Source organism: Zosterops lateralis, assembly GCF_965231275.1.
Source record: "Zosterops lateralis genome assembly, chromosome: W".
NCBI lineage: Eukaryota > Metazoa > Chordata > Aves > Passeriformes > Zosteropidae > Zosterops > Zosterops lateralis.
Window position 1 is genome coordinate 17247175 of NC_139801.1, and position 16039 is coordinate 17263213.

Sequence of the window (16039 nt, forward strand, 5' to 3'; positions counted from 1 at the left end):
ACCATCACTGACGTATGATTCTGGAAAGAGAAACTGGACATTGCCATCACTAATTTACAACCTTGGGGTATAGAAATTCGATGTCACCAATAGGAACTGATCAAAATGGGGTATAGAAATCGGACTTCACAAATAGAACCTAGGAGGAAACCACCAAAAACCTGCTGAGAAGTGCTTATAAAAATGCTCAGTAAATACCAGCAAAAATCAGCATTCGATGTGCAGCTGGAGGGGAAACCCCCCACTGTACCCAGCACGCTGCTTTGCTCACATTTTATCATTTGAATTAATTAATTAATAAATTGATTGTTGCTTGATATATTGGCTGAGTCAAGCTCTTATTATTTACAAATTACGTGTCACCATGACTATAACAATTAAAAATGTGAGGGATTTGATGCCTTTTTTTTTTTTTTTTTTTTTTTTTTTTTTTTTTTTTTTTGTGTATGTGTATGTAAGATACTTTACAATAAGCACAGGAACGCGAAGAACTCCACTGGATGCCACCTGTCCTTTGGCATGGGCTGGCACATCACTTGGGCAGTACCTTCCACGCTGGAATAGATTTTAAAAGGAAATTCTTAATTCTAAACACCATTACCCAGAAACAGCCACTCACTCCTGACTTCTTGTGCCCCAGATCGAGGTGAGCGGCCAAGGCACGGGGCTGGCGGTGCTGCCGCTACCCTCGCACCGCGGGTGGGGCGGGAGCGGGGCAGAGCCATGGCGGCTGGAGGGCAGCCGGTAACGACGGAGCCCAGCACGGAGCCATGGGTCCTGAGGCGACCAGTTATGGGGGGACCCAGCCGTCAGGGAAGCGGCTATGAGGGGACCTGGTGATGAGGGAAGCTGGCACTAAGGAGAACCAGCCGCTACCATGGCGACCCCCCACGCTTGGCTCCCTCCCTCTCTCTGTCTCCCGCCCCGGCGTGCCCCGGCTCCCTCGCTGCTCTCACCCCCACCCTGAAGCGGCCGCCCCGCCCGAACCGCCGCGTCCCCTCGGCGCGGCCTCGCCGCCATGGCTCCCCCGCCCCCTCCCCCGCACGTCTCGCGCGGCTCGTCGAGAACGCTCCTCCTCTCCCCTTTCCTTCTTCTTCTTTTATTTTTTTTCTATTTCCTTTTTTTACTATTTATTTATTTATTTCATTAAAAAACCCCAACATTTTCCGCCCTTCCGGGCTCGGGCGGCAGCAGCTGCGGAGCGAGGCGGGGCGAGCGCTCCCGCCGCCACCCCGCGCCCGCCCTCCCGCCTCAGCCCCAGCCCGCGCCCGAGCCGCCCTCACACACCCACCGCCCGCCCGGCTCCGCATTTCGCCGCTGCCAGCATGGTCATCAAGGTCTACATCGCCTCTTCCTCCGGCTCCACGGCGGTAAGCGGTGCCCGGGGGAAACTTGTACCGGGCGGAGGACGCGGGGGGCGGCCGGGCAGCGTGGGGAGAGGCCGGGGCAGCCGCGGTCCCCTCACGGCGCCCGGCGCTGTGCGGGCGGTGCTGCGGCTGCCGCTGACGGAAAACGGCATTTCCTCGGTGATCCCGCACCCCTCGCCCTGTGCTGGGAAGGCAGAGCCACCACTATTTGCGTGTTTGGGTTTTTTTTTTTTTTTTTTTTTTTTTTTTTTTTTTTTTTTTTTCTTGAAGTTAAATTCTAAATGTGTCGTCCGTCATTTAGTTTTGATGAGTTTATTCCTCGTTGACTGTGGCAGGCGTGTGTGGCCGCTGTCCCAGTAGTCTCTGGTTCTTGCCCTGTTGGGAATACTGGATTTCGTTTTTCGTGGCCCCAGTGTGTTGTAGGCAGAGCTCGGACTGTGTTTCTCGAAGAGAAAATAAAGAGATACACAGAAATAGCGGGATTTGTGCCTAGGTTCAGGTGTAGCTCTGTGTCCTCAGGATCATCTGGTTTCTGTTTGATCCATGTGGGAGATGCTCCGAGGGATTTGGTTGCACTTGGTATGGATGTGCTGGAGAACTGCAAAATGCCAAGTACTCAGAAAATGCCAGCTATTGCAGTTAATGATCAGTGACTTTTACTGCGAGGAGATAGAGTCTGAGCTCTGGCTGTATGATGACCTTTTCTTGTCGCTGTTCGTGCTTCAGCTACCCAGACTTTGGGGGGACAGTGATGTACAGAAAATAAAAACAAGCCCTCACTGCATTCTCCTTTGCTTGAGTGCAGCCACTGGTCTGTGGGCTTCAGCAGATCAAATACCAGTTGGTAAGCTTGGAGTGACGGGCTGCAGATGGCACAGGAGCCTGTGCCTCAGGTGTCCCTGCTGTCCCTCCCTTCCCGGGTCATTTTTGTTAAACTTGATGCCAGCGCTGACAGTGCTGGTGCTGGTGGTGAAAAGCAGAGGATTATTTCATGCTGATCTGGGGAGGGTCTTGAAATCCTGAGTAGTTCATTCATAAAAGGCATCCAAAGGGATTTCTGCTGGGTTCGTACAGAACAATCATCTGGAAGGAAAGCAGCAGATTGGAAAAGTAATCCTTTCTTTCTATTGCAGCTGTTAATAGGTTGACTGCTTCAGTTGCTATAGGTTTTTATCAGTGCCCTCTTCATGGCACCTATTGATTTCTGTCTGTCTGGTGATACTGAGCTCCAGGGGTGCAAGCTCAGATCTCAATCCCAACTGTGTTTTTCTGGTTTTAAATTAAGTTTTTAATTATTAGCTTAGTGTTTTCTACAGTGCTGCCTGGTCCTTGTGAGGGTTGTACATGTTACAAAGCTCCAGTCTGACTAACTGCTGCCTTTCAGGCTCCTTTGTGCATCCCTGCCTGTGGAATTTGAATGTAGCATTGGTGTAGTCTGTTTTTTGGGGAATTCAAGCGTAATGTGCACATAATTGCCAGTTTTATGACATGCACATTTTTATATATATATATACACACATGCCTGTGTCTGAAGCTGGAACAGCTCAAGGAATCTTGTGGTAATGAGCAAGACTTGCACATTCTTAGATTCCTGTGTACACCGAGGGTATTTCTGTTGGCAGGACCAGCCCAGCACCTCTCTGGGCGATGTTTTCTTTCCAGTATAAGAATTTTAATCAATGTTTCAACATAAAGTAAGACAGACAGGCACCTCTTTGGAGGGAATGGGAATGAGTTGTTTCTGTGGCTCTTAAAACCGTTGGTGAGACAGGCTTTGCTTGGAGGACTAGAGAAGCCTTTCTGGGTGCTGAATTTGAAATAATCCACTCCAGGAATGGAAAATCCACATCAGAGAATGCTACAGAGTGATGGAACAGAGACAAGGCAGTTTGCAGCTAAGTGACTGAACTGGGTAACATCAGCCTGGGAAGGGCTCTCACTCCTGCTAAGCCATCTTTGTACTGTAGTGACACCCAGCACTGTGTTATTTTGGGTTTTTAAAGGCTAATTTGCCTGAGTAGAAGCAAACCAGAAATAAGTATCAAATCTCCTCCTTCCTGCCCCATTTCTGTAAGCTGAAGAAGCTTTTGTGAGACTGGAAAGTGTCTCCCACTGAAGGGAAAAGTGTTGAGATTGCTTCACACCTCATGCCCTGGGGCTGTGAGTCTTGGAGGGTGCCCAAATTCTGTGGTCTATTATTGGCAAAGTCCTGCTTTGATATATGGTATAATTTGCCACATCATAGTGTATAAAATGTTTCCCCAAGGCACTTTTCTCTATGATGTTTATATTCAGTATGATGTATCTGTGAGGAAAAAACACTGTGTGAAGCTCATGTCTAAGCAAAGACATTTTATGAGTGTGTTTCAAGGGATTTCTGGAAAGCATGATGATTGACATCTTGTCTGGCCTCCTATTTGAATTTCATTCCATAATGTGATAGTTCCAGCACCAGTTTCCTGCTGTGTTTGAAAGTCTTGCTTGGGAAGTGGCCCCTTGTCTTTAATCTTCCTCACTGTGGATGCTGTGCTGGCAAGTTATGGGCTGGGTAGGGATGCACAGGGATTGTAATTACGAAGATGAGGTTGGGACTCCCACATAGGAATGTGCACGTGGAGCTGCTGTGCAGGAGCCTTCCTGCATGGCAGACAGTCAAAGTGAGCAGTATTCCTCAGCCTGGGACAGTGATGGAGGCTAGGGACAGAAATGAGACGCGAATGTCTCATTCGGAAGTGCGGAAGCATTGCAGGAACAGGGACTGTGCTGGCTGTGAGAGGGGTTTCACTGCACCCTCCCATTCAAATCCTTCAGGAGGTGAAAGGAAGAGAGGCTTAAGAGTCATTAGACTCTTGCTCATGGTAGAAAAGGATACAAGGAGGGAAGAAGCTGAATGGCACAAATCCAGTGTGTGATTTTTCTCCACAGGATTTTGGTATTTTATTGATTTTGGGGCAAGAGATTGCCTGCCACCAAAATCCCTTTCTTCCTGAAGGCAGCTGGATTACCCATTTCATTGATCTCATGTAGAAGGGAACCAGCTGCTTAAATTCTTCTTGGTCTTATGAGTGTGCATTTGTTGCCAACAACCGCACAGGTCTTCAGTACGGACTTTGAGAGAATTGTATTTGTTCATCCAACACTCCCCTGCAGTTCCAGGGGTATGGCTGAAACTGGAGGCTGTGACTGTGGAACTGAAGTGCCAGCACTGGTTGTGGTGGGCTGAGCTCTGCCCTGTGCCACTGCCAGTGCTGTGGGCTGTGGAAACTGCCACATCAAATGTCTGGTGTCCAGATGCTCCTTGGAGCCAAGTGCTTCATCCTTGTGATCTCCATCCCAGATTTCCATCTTTCCCAGCTCTGCCCTCCTCCCTTGTTTTGATGGCTGTGTGAGTGGTTTTCTTTCCTTGCCTCCTACTGCGACTGCAGACACGCCAGAAAGATGATCTTCAGAGTCAGAGTCCCATATTACACAGACCTGCTGCTGTTTAGGGATGGTTTTAGAGATGAAAGGAAATTTTAATTTATTTTTCATTCACAAAGTTAAGAATGTGAGGAGTTCATGTTTTTCTTGTATTATCTTCTTGCTTGGGAAAAGATCTAGGTCTTCTCCTCCCCATCTCCCAAGAAATGAAGAGGAAAGTGGCCCATGGTCTGGAGAGTGAACATTTGCTTGCAATTACTCTTTTCTTTTTCCAGTAAAGCACCAGAGAACTTGCTGGTGCTGCTGGAGACATATAACCAGTGGCAAATGCTTCCTGGAGCATTCCAGGGGAGAACAGCTCTGGACAAGAGCTGTTGGAAATGATGAGAGCTTGTGTAACCACCAGTTCTTGTCCCTGTTCAACAGTTCAGGGATTTGGGAGGACTGGTGAGGCTGCTTCATCCTTCTGAAGTTTGAATCCCAGGGAACTAATACATGGAGAGGTGGAGATTGTATAAAAAAATTATATTTTGCATTTAAATCCCCCAGGGGCCTTTTTTTCTCAGATGGTCACAATAAATGCAAATAATGCCATCCTTACAGAGAATGAGCAGAGTCTGTGTGCTTTATGTTTGTGTTGTTTGGCTGCTGTGAGGTTTCATGGAATCAGAGAATCGTTCAGGTTGGAAAAAGCCTCAAAGCTCATCGAGTCCAATGGCTTTGCTGTGGTGGTGCCGGGCCGTGGTAGGAGGTGGCTGTGAGGGGAAATGCAGCCACAGCAGGGTGGCTCTGTGCATGCAGTCCTTATCAGTGTGGATCACAAGTGTCCCTTGTTCTGCTGCCACGTTCGAGGTTCCCAGCATGCTGTCCCAGCCGGGATGTCTGTGGTCATGTTTGTCGCTGCGGAAGCCCTGAGCAGCGGCAGCAGACGGTCAGGAGCAGCTTGTGAACTTCCTTGGGCTGCCTGGCAGGGCAGTTTATGTGAGAAGAAAACACTGATAAAAATCTTTGGTAAATAGTCTTGTACTGTGATGCAAATTTAGGTAAACACACATATTATGGGGAAATAAGCTGCATCTGTAGTTAAAAAACAATCTCACGGTGTATGTATGTTTTGGGGAAACTCAGCTCATGCAATTTATATACCATGGGTGAAAACTGACTTGTTAAGCTAGGTATTGATTTTTAAACCCCTCTTTTGTGGAAACATAATACATGTGAAGGACTTTTTTCAATACCCAGTGTTCACCAGAGTTTTTCTCAATAAAATGGTAGGAGTTGTTCTGAGTTAGAGCTTTTGGGATGGAAGACAAAATCTGTAATGTGGCTCAAGCTCGGATATGTTCCATCTGCCTCCTGGGTTGTTTTTTGTAAAGTCATTGTTCCAAACTTGAGATAAGTCAGATATTTTTCTTAAAATATTGCATTCAAATTTTTAATGGAGCCAGAGATTAAATTGGCTGCAGTTGTTGCAATAGTTTTAATATATCAAAATAAAAAACATTCTACTGTGCTTAACTAAAACCAGTTTCTGACAGCAGGAGAAAGATGGAAAATTTTATTCCACAGTTAAAGCCAGGAAAGGCGTTTTGCTGAGAATTTTTCTAGGTTGTATATGCAGGTAGGACAGTGTTTATCCTGAGGTGGTGCATCAGGATTATGTCTCTGCTTGAGGAGAAGAGGCAGATTTTGAGGAGTGGCTGGATGTTGTCGGCTTGTGTTGGCTTTCCCTTGAACCCTGAACTGCAGCACATTCTATGACAGGATCCACACAGTGTTTTGTCAGGGCTAAGCACTTGTGCATTTTAAATAAATATTTATAGAGTTGAGCACAGAACTTTCCTTGTCCTGGGGCATTAAAGTTGCACTCACAAAATTTCTCTAGAAGTCAGTGAATTGGCATCTGTGTTAACGAGCAGAGGGTGCCAAGACTTGAGTCTCTGCAAGGTTATTCTTACTCCTTCCAGGAAAGGAGGAATTGGGGAGAGGGGAGACAAAGGGAACTACACCAACGTTGACAGAATTCAGCTGTTCAAGGTCAAAACAGAATTGAAATATTCCCCTCTATGACAAAAACAAGAGCTAAGGATGCATCGTTGCCATAGCCAAAGAGAGGTGAGCTCTGCCTGTACCTTTGTCTCCCCAGCCTTGGAAGCACCAATCTCCTTTCCTGGCACTGATTGGAGAGATGGAAACCTGAACCAAATCCACATCTTCTATCAGCATTCTGCTATTCAGGAATGTTTCTGCTCAAACATGAAAATTTGATGTTAATGCCATTTGTTTAACCCCGGCTGTACACAGGGGAGACTTTTAGTTTATGATTAAATTTAAATGCTTTTGTTGGTCAGATATTTAATAGAGCCTGAAAGAGCTTTAATTGTAATGCTTATCTACTGTTTGTCTCAGAAAAAAAAGCTTCCATCCAGGAGCGCATCCTTCCTGGGACAGCACCTCCAGCTCAATATTAAGGCTCTTTTCTAACACTGAAAAGGCAGCAGAGTGAGACTGAGCTTTAAAGCACCAGAAAAGAATGTGAAAGGTCAGCATCCAACTGGCCTGACTGAGGTTTGTGCTCTCAGGATACAGCTGAAGTTGTTTTCACATCCTGACTTACAGCTCCTTCCTGGACTTTGTTTCCCCTGTGAGACGTGGATGTGGTGATTTATTTCTTTAATTAATGATCTGAAGTTCAGTTTTCGTGGGGCTGTTTCCCACAGGAATCAGCCTCTCTAGAAATTCTAAAGGCGCTCGAGTGTAAAATTTTAGCTATTACCTGTTGTTTGATTGCTGGAGTGTTGGAGTGAAGAGAGGAGCCAGAGGCAGCTGTGGTTTGAAAAAGGATCTCAGGGAAATATGAGAGCTGCAAGCCATCTTCTGGTGCTGCACAAATGGATGTTATTCTTCACTGGGCTCTTTCTCAGTGAATGGTGGACAGAGACAGAGCAGGGAGGAGAATCAGTGCAGTGCCAGAGGAGAAAACTGTGCCTCACACCTGAGCTACCTGGAGCATAGGAGAGAGGGTGATCCATAATATTGAATCCCTGGACTTCTGGAAAGTTTTGGACAAGCGTTAGCCAAGTTAAAAATCTTTTTTTCCAGAAGGAAATTAAGCTACTGTGGGATAAGAGAAAAGGATTATTTATTTTCTTTTTGACTTATGTAATTGATTGCACATCAGTTACAGAAAGCAGATAACAATCACGATTTGGAAATATACAGGCAGCTTTTACAATCTGCAGAAATTACCACAAGATTCCCACAGAGATCTGTGCTGGACTCTAAGCAAACAGTGCAAGAACAGCCTGCTGTTGCTGTCCCAGCTGGAAAACTAGGAAGGAACAATGGTTGCCCTGTGCAAAAACGAGATTTAAACTCTGCTAAAAATACTGTTTAGCAGAGAGATCTTGTACCCATACTAGGTAATTCTAAAAAAATACCATATTCATGGCCATGAAAAGCAAACAGAATGTCAGGAATGTTTAGGATGGGAAAGGGCAAAAGTAAAAAAAAAACCCACTGGATAAATGTATGGTGAGTGTGTCTTTAGTAGTCTGGAATTGTTGTCTTTAAATGATATAAGAAAGTGAGAAAAGGGAAGAAAGTGGAGTGAGGTGATCACTGTGGGAGGAACAACCAAATAAGGCAGAATTTGTGGATAATAAGGTGGAAGCTGTGGCTGCCCCATCCCTGGTAGTGTCCAAGGCCAGGTTGGATGGGGCTTGGAGCAACCTGGGCTAGTGGAAGGTGTCCCTGCCCATGGCAGGGGGTGGCACTGGATGGTCTGTAAGGTTCCTTCCAATGCAACCCATTCCATGATTCTGTGAATTCTGCAGTTGAGAAAGAAAGAGCTGAAAAAGTCTGAAATGTGATAACATCACGTCAGGCATGAGAGAACAAACAGGAAGGGTTTATTAATAACTTTTCCTAAAATTACTAGGGGAGAGCAAGTGAGAGTGGCAGGTGGCAGGTTCAGAATAAATGAAATGCTTTGTTTGACAACACAGATTTCAGGGAGGAACTCCCTGCCAGAGGACGTGGTGTACAGCAGAAAGTGCATGGGCTCAGGAAGCAGTGAGACAAATAAAGGGGAAAAGTCTATTAAGGGCTATTAAACATTGCTACTACACCTCTGACTCAAAACTGTGAATTACTGAAGCCTGGGAAGAAAGCTGGATGTGGTATAGCTCTTTTTGCTCAGTCTGTTGGCGTGCTCTTCCCTGTGATCTGTGACCAGTGGAGACAGGAGACTGGGCTAGACAAGTGTTGGATCCAACTCAGTAAAGCTTTCTTCTCTTCTTGAATGAAATTGGCTCTGCTCCCAAAATTATGTTAACAGTTTGCATTAAAAAAATTAAGACCATGTTGTCCAGGAAAATGTTGGGTGGAAAATAATATATGTATGTATTTGGGATATATTGGGTTGGTGTCTCAGCATTTCTTACATACGAAACAAGCATTTGGTGATTCCAAGACCAGCATCATTGTGCAGATGCTGACACTCTGCATCTTTAGCCCATGTTTAGGGTAGGTGATCAGACACCTCTCCTGCCTTAGGCATAGATCAAAGCCAACTGGAAAAGCCTGATGGAAACAGCAAACACAAAGCCTCTGGGAAAAATAATCACAGTTTTCACATAAACCCACGTTTTTATGGGAGTACTTGTTGTCAGGCAGGTTTAAACAGCACATCTGTATTTACCTCATGGGATCAACCTCTGGCTGTGCTTATATTACTGGGAATTCTGCCATGGACTACAGCAGGACAAGATTTTATTCCTTAGGAAACACTTAGTGCTGCTTATCCAAGACATTCCTGTGCACGTTGCAAATGTATTTGGCCAAAGCAGCAGCTGCAGAACACCTGGTAGAGCAGGAAAGGAGCAGAATAACTCCATGAATGAATTAAAATATATCCCAAAACATTTTCACTGGATATGGATAGAAATGAAGTTCAAGTGAAGCTGATTTATGGCTAGTAGATGTTTGGTGGTTTGGTTTTTGGGGTTTGTTTTTCTTATTTTTTTTTCCCTAGGCAGAAAATGCAATATATGAGAATAGAAATATAAAGGAGCAGGTTTGCAAATTTCCTTGTCAGTGCTCCAGTAATCCTGATTAAGAACTGGAAATTCCACCCTGTAATGCAGATAAACAAGTCCCTTGGTTCTGGTAGCTCAGTCCATGGAACCTTTGTGCCTGAGCAAACTTCTTCCAAATTTCTATTCCCTTCCATCACATTAAAATGTACCAGGAGGTCCCTGTGAGAGCCTCCCTTCACCTGCAGAGGTCTGGGGTTTGTTGTGCGTGCAGTGGAAAGATCAAAGTAAATCCAGAACGCTAACTTGGGAAATGTTCCGCTCAGGAATTTATACTTGGATAAACTGAGGAGCAGATGGACAGACAGCTCTGTCTTCCATGGAATGATTTGAGACTCAAGCTGGCAGCTTGGAGGACATTGGTAGAGCCATCACCTCCCACTGCCATCAGCATTAGGCTGAGACTGAGGAACAGCAGGGAAATTAAGCCATTTTGGCTGCTTGCCCAGGCCTGGAAAACTCCATCCTACAGCAAATAAACAGCTGGGGACTTAAACTTTGAAAAAAGATAAAAATGCAGTGTGTATTTATCTTAGTTTCTGATTGGGGTAAGCAGATGCTGGCTTGCACTGAGGCAGAAGGAAGCTTGTGGGTTGGGAAAAAACAAACAAACAAACAAAAAAAAGATACCATGGTGACAAGAGGGATCTGTAAAACTTAAAAAAGACAATGGGGAGTTGCAAAATGGCTCCAGGTTGTGGCTCCAAGGCATGGGCAGCATCCAGATTAGTGCTCCTGCTCTGGGGTGAAGGTGGCACTTCCCTGTGGGCTGCAGGGATGCAGTGGGTGGGAGCAGCCTGGTGATGGGAACAACCTTGCTGTGTTGGAAAATGCTCCATTTTGTTAATTCCTGAAAGAGTCACTTCAGGATGTCTCCTGAGCAGTCCTGAGAGCAAAACCCCAGGCATTGGCCTTCCTGGCTATGGCAAGCAGAGCTTGGCCAACTCCTGTATTGTTTCAGCTGCCCAAAGTGTTAGAAACTGCAGTGTGACCAGGTCTTGTGAAAACAATTTATCTCTCCCACTTAGTGACACAGTTTTTAGACAATATTTTGTCCAAGTAACATAGAGAATGATCTGGGGCCTTCAGGATGATTCACACTTGAAATGTCACCCAGGGCAATTAATTACTGGGTCAGAAAACTGCTGCCCATATGCGCTGTGCTCTGCTGAATCTTTCCTCTCCAGGATGCTTTTGGGATGCTGTTCTGTCTCAAGACAGCCTGGATCTTCTTGTAAAGAGGAGGAAAATTTGTATTTAAACCATAGCTTTTTCTCTTCCTTTGTATTATGATATTTAGGTATTTTAGTTGAAGAAAAAAGCTTTGTTCTCTTCAAAAAATTACTTGGTTTAGTTTTAGAACAGCAGTCAGCAAAAAGACTCTGTTAACTTAGATCTGTGGTATATGAATTCTTCAAAGATAAAAAGTAATACACATCAGAAGCACCTGGATCCCTAAGGCCATGTTGTATTTCTTCTTAAAGTAGTCTTTTATTTAAAGAGTAAATGCCTGGCAATATAAAGGCAGTGAAACAGCAATTAATGCTGTAAACTTTTACTCCTGTAGGTTAATTTAGCGTCTGTGTACTAAACCATACAGGAAATAAACTTCGCTTTTATTGTAAACCACAGGGGCCTCATGCAGAACTGTCTGTGCTTTTAACTCCTTTCCTAACCAGAGTTCAGCTTGTCACATAAGCACAACTAAACCTGTTTTCCTTCTGCTGTGCAGGGCTCCTCATCACTAGCAGAAATCCACAGCTTCTGAAAAATAATTACAGGAGCAGCTGTTTCAATAAACCTCCCAAACTGCAGCCCTGTGTGTTGTTATCTCAGGCTGCTTCCCTGAAAATACTGGAGTGCTGGGCTGATGTGTAGGATGAAGCCTCAGGGGCACTGAGGTGGGACCTGGCTGCTTGTGTCAGTTCTTACAGGGTGCAGTTGCTGCCAGCATTGCACAGACCCATCCTGGGATCTCCATGAAGCTGAAGATAAAGGAGAAATAATTCTGGCTTTCAGAAAGAGGCTGGCTGAAAAAAACAGATTTAGAACCTGACAATGGGGCTGGGGTCTAGACTATCAGAACTTTTTTAAGCTTCCAGAGCAAGCACTCAGGTGACCAGTGGCACCTTCAGGGCCTTTCCCCTGCTTTTCTCAGCCACATGGTAAATGTTTGAGTATTTAGGAATATATCATGTGTCAGAGAGTTGTCTGCATCTTGTGATACTGTGCCTCACTATCTTGTTGGAGATCAGTTTTCTCTGTGGTAAATTGCTTTACAGTCCATGTGCAAAGCCTGTCTGTGGGTCTGGGCTGTGGTGTATTAATACCTTTTGTAGAATCAGCCAGAAATGATCACTCAAAGTAAATAAGCAGTGATTAGAAAAAATAATTATTCCTGATGACTAACAGCTCAGGAAAGGGAGCTCTGAGAGGTGAAGAGAAAATTGTTCAAAGAGTCTGTGACAGAGGTAGCTCGGACTTAAGGACATTTTTTTTTCTTCCACATAGCAGAAGTTTCCTGTATAAATTCGCTCTCTGCCCTCCTCCCAGGGGCTTTAGCTAGCTCAGTTATTAGGAGGATTTGGAAAGAATTATACCAAGGACAAGGTAAGATCTCAGAAAAGGCCCTTTTCCCCGGGACCTTTGTCCCAGGCATTTATTCTTCTAAATTCCAGAGGGGAAAGAGGTAGAACAAAGGAAGGGGAGGCATTTTATAGCCCCCCGCTCAGGGAAGAGATAGCTGGACCACAGCCAATGGGGTCAAAGAAGGAAGGAAGGGTCACTCTATGTGGTAAGGAATTCCAGGGGGTCAGAAGGGAGAAACCATTCCCCTAGAGAATTACAACAATTCCCCCTTTTTTGTTTAACAAAATTACAAGAAATATATTAGGTTCATTTTGACAAGGGATGTGAGCTTTCCCACCACTTACGATTGGTGGGGAAGTCAGACTGCTTTAGGTTTGCCAACTCTATGTGGTTGACTTCTGAGGTAGAAAGTATGAGGCCATGGATAGCCTTGAAAACCAAATGACATAGGATCTCGAATGCAATTGTTACAAGGAAAAGAATAACAAGAAATAACAAAATTGTTTTAACTATAGCGGTCCACCACCCTGTGACTCCCCAGCCCTTGAACAGTTCTTTGACCCAATCCTCAGATTCTTGTTTCACTTGTCCGATCAAGCTGTTCATGCTCCGAAGGGCAGCATGGACATCTGGAGCCTTCGAGGTCAGGTTCAAGCAACAGAGTCCTTCAAATTCCTGGCATTCATGTCCATGCAGGAGCAAGAGGAGCAAGAGGAAGTCTATGGCAGCATGGTTCTGGAGCGTTGCCTGTCTGGTAATTTTCTCGTCCTCTAGGAGAGAGCTGATGGCGGTGGACGTCAAGTTTGCCTGTTTGACCACCCAGCACTCTAGATGGCCCAATTCACCTAGAGCTTTGGCTGCTGCAACCCACGGAAGGAACAGGGACACAGCAACTCTTTTTGACTTGGCCCAATGAAAAATTTCTGAGTTACAATTTGGGTCCAATTTGTCAGCACTCCTCTTTTGAATTTTGGTTGCTGATTTGTTTTTGTGAGTCCATTCACCAATTAAGGTTTGGTTGGGTGTCAATACAGACAACCGCCCTATGGTACATGGCCCTCCTAGAAGTCGAGATGGAATTCCTGCCCACGCCTGATCCCCACAAATCAAGAACAATCCCTTAGGGAGGCTTTTGGGACTTGAGTTAGATGGGTTGTCAGCTGCAATATGGCTTATATTATGACACCACCTTCTTGCAGTGAACTCCTCATGATATTGTCTTATATAGTGATACTCGTCAGTGTTATGAGGTTTTGGGACAACGGAGAAATGTATGCAGTAGGACGCAGGGGAGGAACCCAACAACTCTAACTCTTGGGGTTCCTGAGCTATCTTGGGCAAGCTTCGCAAGCACTCCTCTAAGGGGTTCACGATCACCACAGCTTGCTGCTGATGCTCTTTGTGTGGTTGGGGGGTGCATGATTCTGGGATTTCATTGGACCTATATTTGTCCAAACCTGCTGGAAATTCTCCAGCCTGCAATGGAATTCCTACCAGACAAGTGGACATAGGATTCTCTGCTGCTGCAGTGGACAAACATGTTTTCCTGTTGAAGTGTCTGTGCCAGGGTCACTCAGATGTTTTGATGCGGCTGAGGCATGATCCACGCCGTTACCAGATTGTTTAGCATTAGCAAGGTGGCCACTTGGATGGGGTTCGTCACAGGGTTGAGTGTGAGGTAGGTTTTCTCTAAAAGGGAAAAACAAACGTTTTAAAACATGTTAAAAGTTTCTGTTTCTGCCGGAAGGAATCCACACCTAGGAAGATTCTTTTTTCTCCATCCAGCGGCGTCTTCTCTTTGAAGCAACGGCTACTTGCCTCTCATCCCCTTCTGCTGGAGCTGGAGTTTAGGGACAGAAGGTTTCACCCACTTCTGTGGAATCCACCGAGGGCCTAAGGGAGTAGCCACACATGCATAGCCACAACCCCAGGTCACGAGCTCATAGGGACCTTTGGTTTCCCAAGTCCCTGGGTCCCTAATCAAGATCGGTGGACGCTGAGACAATTTGAACTGATTGCCACTGTTAAAATGACGTACCACTGGTGGACTCATGTTTTCAAATGAACAGTTCAGAAAATTGATGGTAAACGAGGCTTTGCAGAGCTTCTGCTGCAGAGACATCCACGCAGTTGAACTGCTCTGTCTAGCCAAGACCTGCTTGAGCACCTGGTGTGCACGCTTGACCACAGCTTGACCTGTGGGGGAGTAAGGGATGCCAGTTTTACGTTCCACTCCCCACTGCTGGATGAATTCCAGGAACTCCTTGGACACATACGCTGGGCCGTTATCAGTTTTGATTTCTTTTGGGATCCCCAACACTGAAAAAGCTTGCAGTAGGTGCTGCTTGGCATGCGCAGACTTTTCTCCTGCGTGGGCAGAGGCATACACTGCACCTGAATATGTGTCAATGCTTACATGAACATATTTGAGGTGACCGAAACTAGGAATGTGTGTGATGTCTGTCTGCCACACCTCACAACTGCCAAGTCCCCGGGGGTTAACCCCCATGCCCATCGATGGTATGGCCTGGAGCTGGCAATTGGGACAGGTGGCCACAATGGCTTGAGTCTGACTCCGTGTTAGCCGAAACTGACGGATCAGACCTGGCATATTTTGATGGTATTGTTGGTGACTCAGCTTTGCCTGTTGGAAGATGTCAGGGAGACGTGCCTTTTCAACTGGGGCAGCAAGGGCGTTGGCAGCGAGATTCCCTTCTGCACTTTCACCTGGCAATTCAGTGTGTGACCTTACATGCATCACATAGAATGGATGCTTTTGATGAGAAACTAGATAAATTAGCCTTGAAAGCAACCTGAAGAGATGCTCATTCTCTATTTCTTTGAGCACAGCCTGCTCTGCTCTGGACACTACCCCCACCACGTAAGCAGAGTCGGTCACCAAGTTGATTGGCTCCGAGAACTTCTCAAAAGCCCTCACCACGGCGGCCAGTTCAGCCACTTGGGGTGATCCCTCCACAAACTCAACATCAGCTTCCCAAAGCTGAGTTTGTGCATTTCTCCACGTCATCACCGACTTGTAAGAGGCCCCAGATGCATCCGTGTACACTGTGAGAGCCTTGAGTGGTCTCCGACTCCTCACGAGGAATGAGGTGGAATTCCTCATTGAACAACTTGTGGGATGGGGCATGGACTGATATTTGTCCCCTGTAGCTGTCCAGAGATAACTGGAGACTGGCATTGCCCTGAAGCAAATGCTCAAACATCTCTTTGGTCAATCTCTCAGGAGAGTTCCTTCCCTCCTCAGAAAGTTTGACTGGGAGGTGGATCCATGCAAAATCACAACCCGCCAACTGACACAGTCTCACCCTGGCCTTCCGAATCAGCTGAGCTATCCACTCCTGTGGCTCAGTGATGGTCTTGGATCTTTGGTGAGAGAGGAAAACCCACTCTATGATCAAGAGTGAATCTCTCTGCCCCTCGATCCATTGGAAAATCAAACCATGCAAATGTGGCAGCTTTCCTAGAACAATGAAATGGAAAGGCATGTTTGGCTCACACCGATGAGCCTGTGTCTCGGACAAGGCCTTCTGTACCTTTTTGATTGCC

The 16039-nt window shown here is 45.8% G+C and overlaps 1 protein-coding gene across 1 annotated transcript in view; it reads left to right on the forward strand.

The window, feature by feature from the left end:
* Positions 1 to 820: 820 nt before the first annotated feature.
* Positions 821 to 16039, forward strand: part of LOC310922298 (uncharacterized protein) — a 59537-nt gene continuing 44318 nt past the window's right edge. Inside the window, exon 1 of the mRNA XM_083882751.1 lies at positions 821 to 1370. Within this exon, the coding sequence (XP_083738877.1) occupies positions 840 to 1370 (531 nt within the window). The 5' untranslated portion in view covers positions 821 to 839. The remainder of the gene's footprint in view (positions 1371 to 16039) is intronic.